This window comes from Marmota flaviventris, chromosome 12 (genome assembly GCF_047511675.1).
Source record: "Marmota flaviventris isolate mMarFla1 chromosome 12, mMarFla1.hap1, whole genome shotgun sequence".
In the NCBI taxonomy this organism is placed as follows: Eukaryota; Metazoa; Chordata; class Mammalia; order Rodentia; family Sciuridae; genus Marmota; species Marmota flaviventris.
The window spans coordinates 75,968,313-75,984,716 of record NC_092509.1 but is presented as its reverse complement, the minus strand read 5'-3'; the positions used below and the strand labels follow the sequence as shown (position 1 = coordinate 75,984,716).

Below are 16,404 nucleotides of genomic sequence, written 5' to 3'. Positions count from 1 at the left end.
CCTAGCATGTACGAGGCACTGGGTTCGATCCTCAGCACCACATAAATGTAAAATAAAGATATTGTGTCCACCTAAAACTTAAAAATAAATAGTAAAAAAAAAAATGGGAACCTTTGGTTTGGGAAATAAAAAGAAAAAACATCGATCAGAGTTTCCTTTTCAAAAGTCTGCTCTTATCACCAGGGGTGGTTGGTGGCTCATGCCTGTAATCCCTGTGACTCAGGAGGCAGGAGGATCACCAATTCGAAGCCAGCTTCAGTAACTCAGTGAGACCCTGTCTCAAAAATGAAAAGGAAAAAGGGTTGGAGCTACAGAGCTCAGTGGTAAAGCACCCCTGGGTTCAATCCCCACACTACATCGAGAGAGAGAGGAGAAACCTGCTTGCTCTTGTGTGGAAGCACCTTTAATGATGGCTTACATGATTGAGGTTTTCCTAAAGATCGTGATCTTAACTCACAGCTGCCTGGTTCTCCCCCTTTCCTTTCACCTGGCTAAACCCAGGCACAGATCAGCCAAGGAAGGCTGCCTGGCCAGGGGTATGGTGGCCCCTTTGAAGGGCTTGTTGAGGGCATTATTCAAGCACTATCATGTTGCTTTGCTCCTAAAGGACTTATCTAAAGAGTGGTTCTCTCTCCACAGTTAAGTAGACAAATACAACAATGAGGAGGATGCCAAGGATAGCAAGCTTCAAGCCCATGGGGAAACAGCACTCATCACACTCCTGAGTCATCCCGTGGCTCAGTGCAGAGCACAGACAATCTTCGCTGACAGTGTCAAGGTTGATCCTGGTCTGCGGTGCTCTTGCAGCGCTCCTGGGGAAACATGAGTGGCCGTTAGGATCATGCACATCCAACCAGAGAACCTTCCTAAACGAAGTGTGTGGACCTCGAGGACCTTGAGGGAGAAATCATGTTGGGGTTCCTTGGGCCTCACTTAAATACTATGCTAGTCGGGCGCGGTGGTGCACTCAGGTAATCCCAGCAGCTTCGGAAGCTGAGGCAGAAGGACCACCAGTTCAAAGCCAGCCTCAGCAATTTAGCAAGGCCTTAAGCAACTCAGTGAGACCCTGTCTCTAAATACAATATAAAACAGGGCCGGGGATGTGGTTGAGTGGTTAAGCACCCCTGGTTCAATCCCTGGTACCAAAACAAAACAAAACAAAAACAACATCTGTGCTAATTTCAACAAGTGATATTAGTGGATGTCAGGACAACCCCACAGAGCATTTATTTACCATAGTTACTCATCAGGATAGAATTTGCTGGCTTTGGACCTGACTCATGGACCTCAGGTCCCCAATGGGACATTGTGGATGGGGGGCATTATACCCAAGTCTTTTTTGTCCCCTCTTTACTGGTACAACTCTGCTTTTCAGGGTGAACATGGGAAATGCTTTTCCATCTGCTTATTTAAAACCTGAATTTAGGGACTGAAGGAGGGCTCAGTGGCCAAGCACCTGGCTCCAGGTTCCACCCCCAGCACTGCAATGCATGAGTAAATAAACCAAATCTGCCATTAAGGAAGCAAGAGGATACAGTACTATCTAAAATTTTTAGGGAGAGTATTATTTTTCTACTACTGGAATTCTGAATAATCTGCTAAAGTTTATTTGGAAGTTAAGGAACTTTCTAAAAAGTTATTACTTTTTTTTTTCTTCTTCTTTTCTCAAGTTGGAGATCAAACCCAGGGCCTGGTGATCTGCCATTAAGCCACAACCCCAGCTCCATCTTAACTTCCTAATAAAATGACCTGGTTGAGCTTTTATTTCAAGTACATGCTTCTCCACCTCCCCACTCCCTCTTTTACCCATCTTCCAAGATACAAACAGGAAGAAAAGTTTTCAAATGACTGCAAATCAAGAAGCTTGGCTGGGCACAGTGGCGCACGCCTGTAATCCCAGAGGCTGGGGAGGCTGAGGCAGGAAGATCGCAAGTTCAAAACTAGCCCCAGCAAACCATGAGGCGCTGAGAAACTCAGTGAGACCCTGTGTCTAAAATAATATAAGGCTGGGGATGTGGCTTAATGGTTGAATGTCCCTGAGTTCAATCCCCAGTACAAAAAGAAGCAGCAGCAGCAGCAGCAGCTTAGATTCTGGTTTCAGGTCATCGAGACTTCTGGGTCCCCTTCAACCTCCCTGCCCTGTTGCCTTTTCTCTAAATACGAACAACACTAGTGACTACACAAAAGGACCCTCTGACTTTGAAATCATGCAATATGGGCTGAGGTTATGGCTCAGTGGTAGAGCGCTTGCCTAGCATGCACAAGGCACTGGGTTTGATCCTTAGCACCACATAAATGTAAAATTAAGATATTGTGTCTACCTAAAACTAAAAAGAAATAAAAATTAAAAAAAAAGAAATTATGCAATATTGGAAATCTTCCTCCTTTTTCAACAGATTTTTTTTCAAGCTCAAACCCTTCACAGAAATATGAGCAATAACTTTTTCCAAGGGTTGCAGATCTACAATATTATCCATTTTCTCGTGATGGAAAAAAAAAAAAAAGGTGTTACCTTAATCTCTTGGGAATCTTCCTACCGCAGTAGTAGAAGTCTCCTGCTTTTGTTTTAATGTTGGCAATCTTGGGTCTCTGCAAAGCAGAAAGAAAATGTCAACAGGAATTAGTTTCTAATGTCTCATCTTACAGTTTTCAAAAAATGTCTTTGGTGTTGTTATTTTTTTTTCCAATAAAGTGCTAACGTACAGCCCTTTGTCTCCTCCCTGTGAAACTGAGTTGTAAAGATTTAAGTGACTTGATCCATGTGCAAAAGTGATTAAAACATCTAGCACAGAGTAAGCTTTCAATACGTAGAAATAATGATGGTTAGGGTAGTGGAAAGTATCAAGTTCATGTTGCTAATTTTTTCTTCATATTCTTTTCTTCTTCTTCTCCCTCTTCTTCTCTCTGCAGTGCTGGGGATTAACTCTGGTTTTCCTCAATTGTCCATTCATATTTAAGAATCAGACCTTATCATCCTCAAAAGTCTGCAATGTCCCTGGTCAGGGGCCCTTGGAATGTGAAAATGAGATATCAGTGATGGTGCCCACCCAGCACCCCTCACCCAGCATCAGGGCCCATTCACCCAGTAACTCACTGAGGTCTGTTTGATCACCCTACTCTTTTCTGGTAGGCACTATCATTACTCCATTTTGGAGATGAATCTGAGGCACAGAAAGGTTAAGAAATTAACCTGAACTCACACAGTATTATCAGTGAAAAGCTACGTGCCTGAACCATTACACCAGACTCCTCAGTACCTTCAATTTCTTTATTTCTTCTTCTTCATCTTCCTCTTCTTCTTCGTCTTCCTCTTCTTCTTCTTCTTCCTCCTCTTCTTTTTTTTTGGGGGGGTGGGGTGGGTGGGAGGACTGGGTATTAAACTCAGGGGCACTCCACCACTGAGCCACATCTCCACCCCTATTTTGTATTTAATTTAGAAACAGGATCTCACTGAATTGCTTAGTGCCTTGCCATTCTTGAGGCTGGCTTTGAACTCGCTATCCTCCTGCCTCAGCCTCCCAAGCTGCTGGGATTACAGGTGTGCACTACTGTGCCCGCCCGGCTGTATCTTCAATTTCCCTCCAGCAGGAAATCTTTATTCTTCTGATCTACACAGATTATGCCTCTGTTTTTTTTTTTTTTAATTTCTTCAGCCCTAATATACATATTTTGTACTGTACTTAACCTGAAGTTTTATTTATTCATTCAGCAAACATTTGTTATGCTTTGTTGAGAGCCCAGCCTGCTGATTAAAGATTTCAGATGGGAACCACCAAGCCACCCTTGCCCTAAACAGCTCACCATGGAATGTGACTACTTTGTAAGGATTCTGCATTGGCTTCCTTCTTCCCTGACTAGAACTTCATCTGCTAGATCTCACGCAGCTGTCCTCCACTGTGCTCTCTCTCTCTCCCCCCTTCCCCGTTTCCCCCCCTTTTTGATACCAGGGATTGAATCCAGGGGCACTTAACCACTGAATCACATCCCCAGCCCTTTTTATTTTTTGAGACAGGATTCTCATTAAGTTGCTCAGGGCCTTGCTAAGTTGCTGAGGCTGGCCTTGAACTTGCAATCCTCCTGCCTCAGCCTCCTGAGCTGCTCCTTCTTAAAGAAGATGTTTCAGCATGTTTTCATGAGGCCCCAAGCTGGGCCCCTGCCTATGGTGGGAAGATATACTAGTACAAGAGTACCATGTCCAAAGGAGCCTCCTTCATAGCATGAACTATATAGATTTCCAGTCTGTTTGAACCATCTCTCTGAAGACAGAAGAAGAGTCTCTCGAGAAGAGGGACTTCAAACAAGTTGTCACAGTCGGGCACCATGATGCACACCTGTAATCCCAGTGGCTCAGAAGGCTGAGGCAGGGGGATTGAAAGTTCAAAACCAGCCTCAGCAACTTAGTGTAAAGGCCCTAAGCAATTCAGCAAGACCCTGTCTCCAAATGAAATATAAAAAAGAGCTGGGGATGTGGCTCAGTGGTGAAGCACCCCTAAATTCAATCCCCAGTACTGGGGGAAAAAAAATTCCTATGCAAGTGCCAAGGGGGGGCTAGTGGTGGCCGGTTCACCAAGAATTATTTCAAACTATTTCCAAGGATGCTGGAAAATCTTTTTTTTAGCAATTTTTTTTCTTTTTAAAAACTTTTTATTTACAGAAAAATTTAAACATACCAAAAGTAGGCAGTAATTAACCTTCACACGCCCATCACATACAACTTCTTTTGAATTCTCTTAAATTTAAAAATAGATATGGTAAATAAAGCATTTGGGGTAGCAGTCTGTTGCCAAATCAAATTATAGGATTTCGCAGCTCTTAGGCAATGGAATACTCCCCTCCCTCCCTTTTCTTTCCTCCTGCCCTAGGGAGGTTTGGATCTTTTTATCTCCTCCTCCTTTTCCTCCTCCTCCTCCTCCTCCTGATTGTCCTCCTCCTCCTCCTCCTCTCTCTCATTTGCTCAGTTGCATGCCTGTTATCCCAGAAATCCAGGAGTCTGAGGCAAGAGGATCACAAGCTCAAGGTCAACCTCCACAACTTAGTGAGACCCTGTCTTAAAATAAAAAATTAAAAGGGCTGGGGATGTAACTTAGTGGTAAAGCACCCCTGGGTTTAACCCCAGTACTTACTAAATAAATAAATAAAGTATGATATTATGAAGACCATATAACAGAAAAGGATTAATAATTCATGTTAAATAGTCCCCAGAATATAAAATTGTATGTACACAGTGATGTCAACTGCATGGATATGCATATTAAAAAAGAACTAGAGGGAAAGAGAGAAACATGAAACCAGTTTTTATATCAAGTGGTGTGTTGGTCATTGATTTATATTTCATCTTTAAAAATTCCTTTAATGCTGTTACAATATGATTTTCACTATAAACAACATTTACAATGGAACTAAAAAATACTGGTGTTCATTAAAGCAATGGCTTCGTGAGGGTAAACGGCACTCAGGGGATACATAATATCTCTGCTCCTTTCTCCCTGTGCCCAGAGCTAGAATCTGCAAAGACTGCTGTTTTTGCCAGGCATCCAGAGCCGAGTTGGGGAGTGTGTGGGCTCCTTGGTTCCTCCACCCTCTTCCCTGCACCCCTGGCATTTCAGAAAATTTCAGACAATTCTACCAACCCACACTTCCAGGACCCGAAGCACATTTCTGACCACAGCTGCAGTTTTTAGTGTAGTAAGTCAGAGGTGTGCCAGTGCAATCAATCAAGAGTGACTCTACCGTGCCAGCTAACACGTCACCCAGCACTTCCTGTGCACCAGACACTGTCCCAGGCGCTTTACATATATCAATTCATTTAATTTTCAGTATCACAGTGTGAGGAAGGGGCTTTTCTCTTGTCCCTATTCCCAGATGAGGAAACTGAGGCACAGAGCATTTAAGCAGCTTGCCTGGGGTGTCACGCCATCCGTGAGGACGTAGAGCCAGGAGCCAAGCCAGGCTGTGTAGCCCCCAAATCACTGGTCATGGTCACCGTAGTGCTGCAGCACCATAGGGCTGCTTTACTAGAAGAAACTAGGAACATTGTGTTATGAACGTCTATTGTTTGGGGCATTCAATGTCCCTCAATTCATTTAATCTTCCTAACAACCCTAGCAGGAAATCTTTATAGTCACCATTTTATAGAAGAAGAAATGGAAGCTTGATGAGCTAAGCCATGTAACCAATTAATAAAAGGCACACTTATATTTTAAATCTAGATATTCTGGCTCTAAAGCCTTTATGTACGCGTGTGTGTGTGTGTGTGATTTCTACTAGTAAAACTCATCATTGAAAGCATCAAGACATATCTCTAAAAACTGTTTCCATAAATTAATAATCAAATTATTAATTCCCCGTGAAAGTAACATTTGTAGCCATTAGTTCTATTCTTTTTTAAAAAAAATTTTTGTAGTTGCAGATGGACAGAATGCCTTTTTTAAAAAAAATATTTATTTTTTTTTAGTTGTAGTTGGACATAATACTTTTATTTTATTTATTGTACGTGGTGCTGAGGATCGAACCCAGGGCCTTGCACGTGCTAGGCGAGCGCTTTACCGCTGAGCCACAACCCCAGTCTCAGAATGCCTTTATTTTATTTGTTTATTTTATGTGGTGGTAAGGATGAAAACTGGTGCCTCACACATGCTAGGCAAGTGCTCTGCCACTGAGCTACAACCCCAGCCCACAGTAGTTCTATTTTTAAATATTAAAAAAATGAAAAAGCTGGGTGCAGTGACACACACACCCGAAATTTCACTGATTCAGGAGGCTGAGGCAGGAGGACTATAAGTTCAAGGCCAACCTGGGCAATTTAATGAAACCCTGTCTCAAAATAAAAAATAAAAGGGTTGGGGATGTGGCTCAGGGATGAAGCACTCCTGGATTCAATTCTGGGTACCAAAAAATACCTTTTCATAAGATTTTTCCAGATGGATTATTTTGTGTGAATTCTGGCTTACTTTATATATCATATTGAATCTGAAAGTGAATTGCATATGAAGTATTATATCATATTGTATTATGTTTTGCTATATTTAGCTATAAAATAGCAGGCTAATACTCAGAGAGAGAACAATAAATATTCTGTATTCTCATTAAATCATTATGCATAAAAAATTATAATTTGTTATTGAAAAATTATCTACCTCTACTAAAACCATTACTAACTGTTCATGTTTTGTCTGCATTTCCACAAGATGTGCAGACCTAAACTTGCCAAAATGTCACAAGCTGACACAGAGTTATGAGCCTTCAAGAAAGGGAGCTGGGTTCTGCCTCTTGCCCCCCCAACTGTTTTTCTGAGACTTCTTACCCTTGGACTTGGGGACTCAGGGAGCCCTGGGCTTGGGCAGGCATTTTCTTGAACCAAAACATATTTTCCACTCACTCTAAGTAATTAATAAATTTTGAAAGAAAAAAAAAAGCCTATATATGTAGAATCAGACATTTTTACAAACGATGTAGCAAACTGGCTGTTATGATCTGCTTGTAGGTAGGAAAAAACCCTTCTGATTTAGAGCTCTTTAAAATTGAGTTAACCCAGAATTCCTTATTGATTAAAATGAGTTAAGTTAATAAAAAAATCTTATAATAGTATCAGTTCTTCATTGTTTTTACCTTGCTCTTGATTTAATAAAGTTTTCATTTAAAATATTGTGTTCTTTTAACCTAGGTAATGATTTTGAATTAATTAAAAAGCTTTTAAAATAATCTGCCCCACATTAACAAAAGAAACATTAAAAACCGTATGATCATCTCCATTCCTACTTTAAAATAGTAAAAAAAAAACTATTAAACCGGATACAGGAGTTTCCTTAATTTGATAAAAGATGTTTTCCAAAATCTATACCAAAAATCATACTTAAAGGTGAAATGTTAGAACTATTTCCCTTAAAATCAGGACCAAGGAAAGAATGTCCACTATTGTGACTCTTATCAAATAAGGTACTGAAGAAGTCTTAGCCAATATGGCAATGAGGTCATTGTTATAAGATCAATTTGCAAAAAGCAACATCATTTCTTTATACCAGCAACAATTTAAAATGTAACTTTAAAAAGATACTATTCCTAATAGCAACATAAATTAAAACCCAACCTAGGCATGGGCTGGGGATAGCTCAGTTGGTACAGTGCTTGACTCACATGTACAAGGCCCTGGGTTTGTTCCCTAGCATACACACACAAAAACAAACAAACAAACAAAAAACCAACCTAGGCATGAGGACCTAGGTTTGATCCCCAGTACCACAAAGAACAACAAAACCAACCCACTAATAAAAGTAACAAAAGATGAGCATGACCATTATCAAAAAGTTACAGAATTTTACCGAAGGACATTAAAGAAAATTGCAGAAATATAAAGATACTAAAATACCCATATATATATGGAAAGGTGACCTATGACAGCAACCAACACTGCAGTGGCACTGGGACCAAGATCAGGGGGATGTAGTTCTCTGCCTTCTGTGAAGGTTAGCCAAAGTCCCCGAATGTCACACATAAAACAAATGGAACAAGTTGCTGAAAGGTGGGGAGAAGAGAGACTAGGGACCTCACCCGAGGAACCATGAGTGATGAGGTCCCCAGGTTTTCCTTTTACCCTGCTCATCCCAGACTGGGTGCTGGAGAAGTCATTAATCTTGAAACATCAATGGATGCAGGCCCCCAAAAGACCGCAGAAGAGAGGATGAGGAAAGAGGCAGCCTTGTAAGACAGAAAGCTTTTGGATAATGACCCCCCCCGGTCAGCCAAGCAGCCCACCTCGCCCACCAGCCAGGACCAGTGGGAAGCCGGGACTTCCATCCCATGCTCTGGATCCCCTGCTCCCCACTGGGGTGGTGTCAGTGGAGGCCACAGGGAAGGCCCTTCCAGCCACCACTCCCCACACACTTCCCCACACACTTCTGCAAAGTTGTCTCCTTGGGGACTTGGACTCACAGCCCCATCTGACTGCCAAGAAGCAGTGCCCGCCTCTCCCTCCCGAGATCTCCTAAAACAGAAGACTTAAATCAGAGTCACAGTCTCAAAACTTGAGCGAGAAGAGACCAAACAGACATGGAGATGACACCAACGTGGAGTTGTCTCCAGGATTTTTAAAAAGCTACCATAACACTTCAGTGAGCAATATGAACATGTTTGAAGCAAATGAAAAAAACAAACAAACAAACAAAAAGCTTTCTGTAGAGGAGATTATTTAAAGAAGAACCAAGTGTAAATTTTAGAACCATAAACAATCTAACAGCCAAAAAGTTAAAAACTCATTAAATGGGCTCAACAGTAGACTGGAGAAGTCAGAGGAAAGAATCAATGGATTTGAAGACAGAACAATATAAATCACCCAGACTGAACAATAGATAACTGACCGGGGAAAAAACTAACAAGGTCTCAGGGTCTTATGGGGCCATGATGAAAGACCTAATGTATCATCTGAATCCCTGAAGGAAACAAAAAAAAAAAAAAAAAAAAATGGGATGGGGCTAACAAAAAGTATTTAAAAAAATAATGGCTGATAATGTCCCAAACTTGGCAAAAGACATAAATCTACAGATTCAAGAAGCTGAGTGAATCCCAAATGGGATAAACCTAAAGAAATTCAGGCAAAGACATAATATAGTCAACTGAAAACTTTGGTGTCTCAAAAGATATTATCAGCCAAGCACAGTGACTGCATGCCTATAATCCCAGTGACTCAGGAGGCTGAGGCAAAGCCAGCCTCAGCAACTGCAAGGCCCTAAGCAATTCAATGAGACCCTGTCTCTAAATACAATTTATAAAAGGGATAGAGATGTGGCTCAGTGGTTAAGTGCCCCTGCGTTCAACCCCCCCGTACCAATGGGGGAAAAAAAGGCATTATCAAGCAAGTAAAAAAAAAAAAAAACAATATACAGAATGGGAAAAAGTATTTGCAAATCAAATTCTGACAAGGGTCTAATATTCAGAATATATAAAACAAAAAGACAAACAACCCAGTCTAAAAGCAGGCAAAGGACTTGAAAAGACATTTCTCCAAAGCACATATATACAATATGGACAATAAACAACATGAAAAGACACTCAACATCATTAGTCATAAGGGAAATGCAAATCAAAACTATAATGAGCCAGGTGCGGTGGTGTACACAAAATCCCAGCCATTCAGGGACCAAGACAAGAGGATCGATCGCAGGTTCAAAATTAATGAGGCTGTAAGCAACTTAGTGAGACCCTGTCTCAAAATAAAATAAATAAAAAGGACTGGGGATATAGCTCAGTGGTTAAGTGCCCCTGGGTTCAATCCCTGGTACCAAGGGGAAAAAAAGAGGGATATCACTTCATGCCCATTAGGATGGCTATGAAGAAGGAGAAGAAAAAGAGGAGGAAGAGAGTAGGGGGATGAGCAGGAGGAGGAGAAGACCTGTAATCCTAGCAGCTTGGGAGGCTGAGGCAGGAGGATTGCTAGTTCAAAGCCAGTCTCAGAATAAGCAACTCAACGAAACCCTATCATTAAAAAAATACAAAAAAGGGCTAGGGATGTTGCTCAGTGGTTAAGCACTCCATAGGTTCAGTGTCTGGTACCAAAAAAAGAAAAATAATAATAAGAAGAAAGAAAACCATTGAGGATATGGGGTAATTGGAATCCTCATACATGACTGGGAATGTAAAACGGTGCAGCCACTTTGGAAAAGTTCTTCCAAAAGTTAAAACAGAAGACACTACATCGTGTACAACCAGAGAAATGAAAAGCTGTGCGGCAATTGTGTATAAGGAATCAAAATGCATTCTGCTGTCATATATACCTAATTAGAATAAATAAATACAATTTTAAAAAAGTTAAATAGAGGGGATGGGGTTGTGGCTCAGTGGTAGAGCGCTCCCCTAGCATGTGGAGGCCCTGGGTTCCACCCTCAGCACCACATAAAAATGAATAAATAAAATAAAGGTATTGTGTCCAATTACAACTAAAATAAATAAGTATTTTAAAAAGTTAAATAGAATGACCACATGACCTACTTATTCCACTCCTAGGCACATATCCAAAGCAGTTCAGGTAGGTACTCAAATACTTGAACACAAATGTTTATAGTAGCGTGGCAAAATGCCCCAAAGTGGCCACAACCTAAACACCCAATATCGAACTGTTGAAGAAGCAAATTGTGGTGGATGCATGATTTCATTTACAGGAAATATCCAGAAAAGGCAAATACACTGAAACAAAAAGCTGATTTTTAGTTGCACTTGCAGGGGGCGGAATAGGTTGGGGAGTAACTGCTTAATGTGTCCTAGGTTTTGTTTTGGGGTGATAACAATGTTTTGGATCTGAGACAGAGGTGGTAGTTTCACGGCATTTTGAATGTATTTAAAATAGCTAATTTTATGTTAGGTAAATTTCATCACAACCAAAAAAAAAATTCCTGATTCTTGTTCTTGAACTTTGATTATATAAGTGAATATTTTTATATTCTTATTCTAAGAAACTAGAAATTGAAATTTGGGGCAAGAGGGTAAAAAAATCGTGGTGTCTGAAATTTATCTCAAATAAAATTGCTTTACAATTATAGTGCCTCTGGTCACATATAATTGTAAAGCAAATGCAGAAAAATGTAACAGTTGGTGTGTCTGAATGAAGACCACACAGGAATTCTTGGTTGGAAACTTTCTATAAGTTTGAAGAATTTTTTGTTTTGTTTTATGTGTGTGGGGGGTGTGTGTGTGTGTGTGTGTGTTTTGGTACTGGGGATTGAACGCAGGAGGGCTTTATCACCATGCTACATCCCAGCCCTTTTTATTTTTTCTTTTGAGACAGAGTCTCACTAAATTGTGGAGGCTGGCCTTGTACTTGCAATTACTGCCTCAGCCTCTTCAGTCATTGGGATTCCAGGCATGCATCACTGAGCCTAGCAAATCTGAAGTTATCTTGAAATAAAAACTACATCAAATAAGAACTATTTCTGTTGTTGTTTAAAGGCGCTGGGTGCAGTGGCGCAGGCCTATAATCCCAGTGACTGGAGAGCTGAGGTAGGAGGATCACAAGTTCGAGGCCAGCCCAGCAACTTAGTGAGACCCTAAGCAACTTAGTGAGACCCTGTCTCAAAATAAAAAATAAAAGGGGCTTGGGATATAGTTCAGTGGTAGAATGTCCCTGGGTACAATCCCCAGTCACACACACACACACACACACACACACACACAAGCACCAAGAAGAGAAAAAGAAAGCCCAAATGACAAGAAGATATGTGCTACACGTACTACTAACAAAGGATTGACATCCACAATATATAAAGAGCTCCTATACATTAATAAGAAAAAGATAAACAATCTAATAAAAATGGGCAAAAAGCATGAACAGGCATTTTACAGGTAAGAAAACATAAATGACCCATATATGTGTGAAAATATACCCAATCTTATTAGTAATAAGAGAAATATCAATTATCATCATGAAATAACATCTTACAGCCATCATATTGACAAAAGTTAAATCTTCCAATATGAAATATTGAAGATTTAAAACAACGGAGGTCTTAATATATTGCTGGTAGGATCAGAAATAGTGGAACCACTTTACATAGAGCAATTTTGTGTGATCTCTTAGATTTAAGATGTGCGTGCCCTTCAACGCAACAGTTCTACTCCTAAGTGCATTTATGCGATCCAGAAAAAAATGTTCTTGCACAAGTACACTCTGAGTCATCTACCACAAAATTTAACAGTACTGTTTGTACAAGAAAAACCTGGGCACAATCCAAATGTCCCATAGGTAGGGAATTAATGTTTTTCTACGTCTACATGCAGTGAAAATGGTCGAACTAGTGCTTCATCTGTTGGATGAAGCCCATATGTAATACTGAACAATACAGGGAAGTTGCAGAAGAAAACTCTCACTGTGATATCACAAACAAAATCCAAAATTATAAAAAATTTTAAAAAAAACTCTACAGTTACAGTTACTATAAAAGAAAGAAATAACCATAAGCAGCAAATTCAGGATAGTGACTACTTTCCAGAAAGGAAAGAAGGAGAATATGATCCAGGAGGGATTCTTTGGGGTCTTCAACTGATCTAACAATGATTTTTATTTTTTTAATCTCTGGGGTGGGAATTTAACTGCTCGTTATATTAATTTTTTTATTCCTTTTCAAATGTGCAAGGTATTTTATAATAAAAAAACATCAAAAAGTGTTTCTTTTTTTTTCTCTCCTCGGGAAAATTCCAGCTATTCATTTGCATACATGTCAGATCATTTCCAACTGTACTGATTTCTGCACCACAGCTTGAATGTGTTTATAAGGTTCTCCAGAAAGTGTGCCCTATGGACTCTTCCAAAGGAAGAGTCCTTGGGTGAACAGACGTCCCAGGTCTTTCTGCAATACCACAGAGAGGACACTGGGGGGAGCTATTTCATCACCCAGGTGTTTTTTTTCCTTCCCCTTGGATGCTTGCTATAAATGGAAAGAGACACAGGACGGACTTTTTTTCTTCTAATTCTTTGCGTGGTCTTGGGCATGTCATATCCCTTCCCTGCCTGCTTCTTCATCTGTAAGATGAACCACACATCACTTCCCCCAAGAAACCTCTCAGGTAAGAAATTCCATGGTCAATAATCATCTATACTAAATCATGCCTGGACTCATAAAGGGGAGGCCAGAGCTGGCGCAGCCCTGACAAGCCCCAAGGGATTAAAAGAATTCTCGGGTGCTCCTACGGGAGGCACGACAGGAAACTCCTTTTTCTGAAATGAACACATACATCTATTCTGCCGGGCCGGCAGCTCACCCCTGTAATCCCAGTGGCTCGGGAGGCTGAGGCAGGAGGATTGCAAGTTCAAAGCCAGCCTTAGCAAAACACCAAGGCACTAAGCAACTCAGTGAGACCCTGTCTCTAAATGAAATGCAAAATAGGACTGGAGATGTGGCTCAGTGGCCAAGTGCCCGGGAGTTCAATCCCCGGTACCCTCCTCCCCGTAAAAAATCTATTCTCATAAAGCAAGTTATACCTTTGTTAAAGTCAGCATGGAGATATTCTTAGATGAAAGGGGCAAGAAGGTGAGTGTTCTAAATACATTCATATATTTCCTTCAGAAGGTGAACACTACTACTTGTAATTCAACTTTAGGAACATAAATAAGTTCTTTTTTAAATTATTATTATTATTATTTAGTTTTAGGTGGACACAATATCTTTATTTTACATTTATGTGGTGCTGAGGATTGAACCCAGTGCCTTGTGCATGCTAGGTGAGCACTTTACCACCGAGCCACAACCCCAGCCCTAGGAACATAAATAAGTTCACCTTTATTAACATCTTGAAATTATTATAGTCATAGTTTGGTTTCCTCATCTCCTCCTGATGCTCTTACGTTTCAAAGATTGGGTTCTATCATACAGAAAAAAATCACCTTGTAATCAGTAAGATCAAGACACACTGATCACAAAGCAGATCTAAGCCTTCTCTCCTGGGAGGTCAGTATTTTTAGGGAAGAATGTTAAATTACATTCTTTATCTAAGATGGCATTTAGCTCCCATTAGCACATGTCAAAGGTAAGAAGAAAGGGCTTATTAAGTAGTTATAGAATATGTAATTTACTCTTCACTTTGACCCAACTAGAATATACAACTCCTATTGGGAATAAGGATGTTTTTCAATTAATTAAAAAAACTATTATAGAGATGTTTAACACCGAGTCTTCTAAACCTTCCCCACACTTAGCTGGAGTCCTTTTAACATATATTCCCCTGTCGCGTTGGGCCTTCTGATGGCGGCACTTGGGACTGGCCCTGCACATGCTAATTGCAGGCCTGGGAGGTGCATTACAAGCAACAATAGAAACGGATTCACTGAGAGAAAAATTCCTATAAAGTGTCCGCACGAAGACATTGAAGCAACCTGATACTAGAAGCCAAAAGGAGACAGGAAGCTTTCTTTCATTGCTTTTCCTCCCCTCAGGTGTCTGTATGCCCTGCACACAAGGAAGTGGGACACAGGGGACATGGACACAGATGTGTCAGCAGCCTGGGGGCCAAAGAAGTAGAGCTGCAAGGCTGTGGAGGGTTTGGGGTGCCTGGTGTTGAAGGATCTGAGCAGTAGGGGTGGGGAAGTATGAAGGCTTCAGTGTGCCCTGTGGCCAAGGAGGGGGAATAGTGAGGGGAGGGCCTCGTGGACTCTTGTCACATTCGGGGTCAAGGAGACAGTGATGGCATTGTGCAGAAGAGAGGTGGCTACCGTGACTGGAAGACTGGTCCCACAGAGGAAGTTAGGAAACTGAGCAAAAATGTAAGTCTATCAAGGATAATGGAATCCACAATCAGAGGATGATGGGAACATGACCAGAGAGGTGACTGACAGAGGGCCACAACTGGTAGAACCCCGAAATGCCGGCTTTTAGTTGGAAGTCAGTATGAACTCGTGGTTTTTAATTTTGTAAGTACGTATATAAAATGTCATGGACATACGTGTGTATCTGTCCATAGGTACATATGTGATTACCTAGCTTTGCCACCAAAAGGACCTAGAAGCAATGGCACCCAGGAGAAAGGAGCAAAGCAGGTTTAAAGCCAGCTCAGCAACTTAACTAAAAAACACAGTGAGACCCTGTCTCTAAAATACAAATAAGGGATGGGGTCGTGCCTCAGTGGTTAAGTGCCCCTGAGTTCAATGCGTAGTATCAGTATCGAGGGGAAAAAAAAGAAAAAAAGAAATAGCAAATCTCCTTAGGCTCTCATTATTATGAATTTGATTCAGGCAGAGTCGCCTATGATTGGTTGCCAAAGATGAGGATTGAGGAGGAACTGGGTGCTGATGGCAGTTCAGAGTATTTCCCACCAAAGGTGGTTCAATTACAAACAAAAACGTGACGGGGAGAAACCTGGCAGACACCAACTTTTCCAGGTGATTGAGGTTAACGTTATCAGTGATAGGACAGAAGGACATTGTTTGTCTCTTGGTAGGATGCAGTGTGCCCTGAGAAGAGCATTGTGTCTCTGGACACAATGGTACATTGAAGGATTGCAAGTTCAAGGCCAGCCTCAGCAACTTAGCAAGACCCTGAGCAGTTCTCTAAAAAAAGAAGGGGGCTGTGACATAGGTCTCAGTGGTAAAGTGCCCTGGGTTCAACTCCCAGTACCAAAAACCAAACAAGTAGCCTCTAGGACCAACCAAAACGAGAAGCCCCACAGACACAGTCTGGGGTTTATCCTTGATGTTTTGATATGATGAGAGATGGGTATTTGGTCTTCACCCTTAGCTCCTGATGCAGTCACTCTCAAGACCCTGGGAACCTGAAGCTATAAGAATGTATTTTTGGTTTTTTGTTTTCTTTGGTACTGGGAATTGAACCACCGAGCCACATCTCTAACCCCTTTTATTTTTTATTTTGAGACAGAGTCTCACTGAGTTGTTTTAGAGCCTTGCTAAATTGCTAAGGTTGGCTTTGAACT

The 16,404-nt window shown here is 41.0% G+C and overlaps 1 protein-coding gene across 1 annotated transcript in view; it reads right to left on the bottom strand.

Annotated features, from left to right (window-relative positions):
- Nucleotides 1-610: 610 nt before the first annotated feature.
- Nucleotides 611-16,404, bottom strand: part of Lemd1 (LEM domain containing 1) — a 29,149-nt gene continuing 13,355 nt past the window's right edge. Inside the window, exons 3-4 of the mRNA XM_027934654.1 lie at nucleotides 2,513-2,589; nucleotides 611-812 (exon numbers count right to left, since the gene is read on the bottom strand). Coding sequence (XP_027790455.1) covers nucleotides 611-812; nucleotides 2,513-2,589 — 279 coding nt within the window. The remainder of the gene's footprint in view (nucleotides 813-2,512; nucleotides 2,590-16,404) is intronic.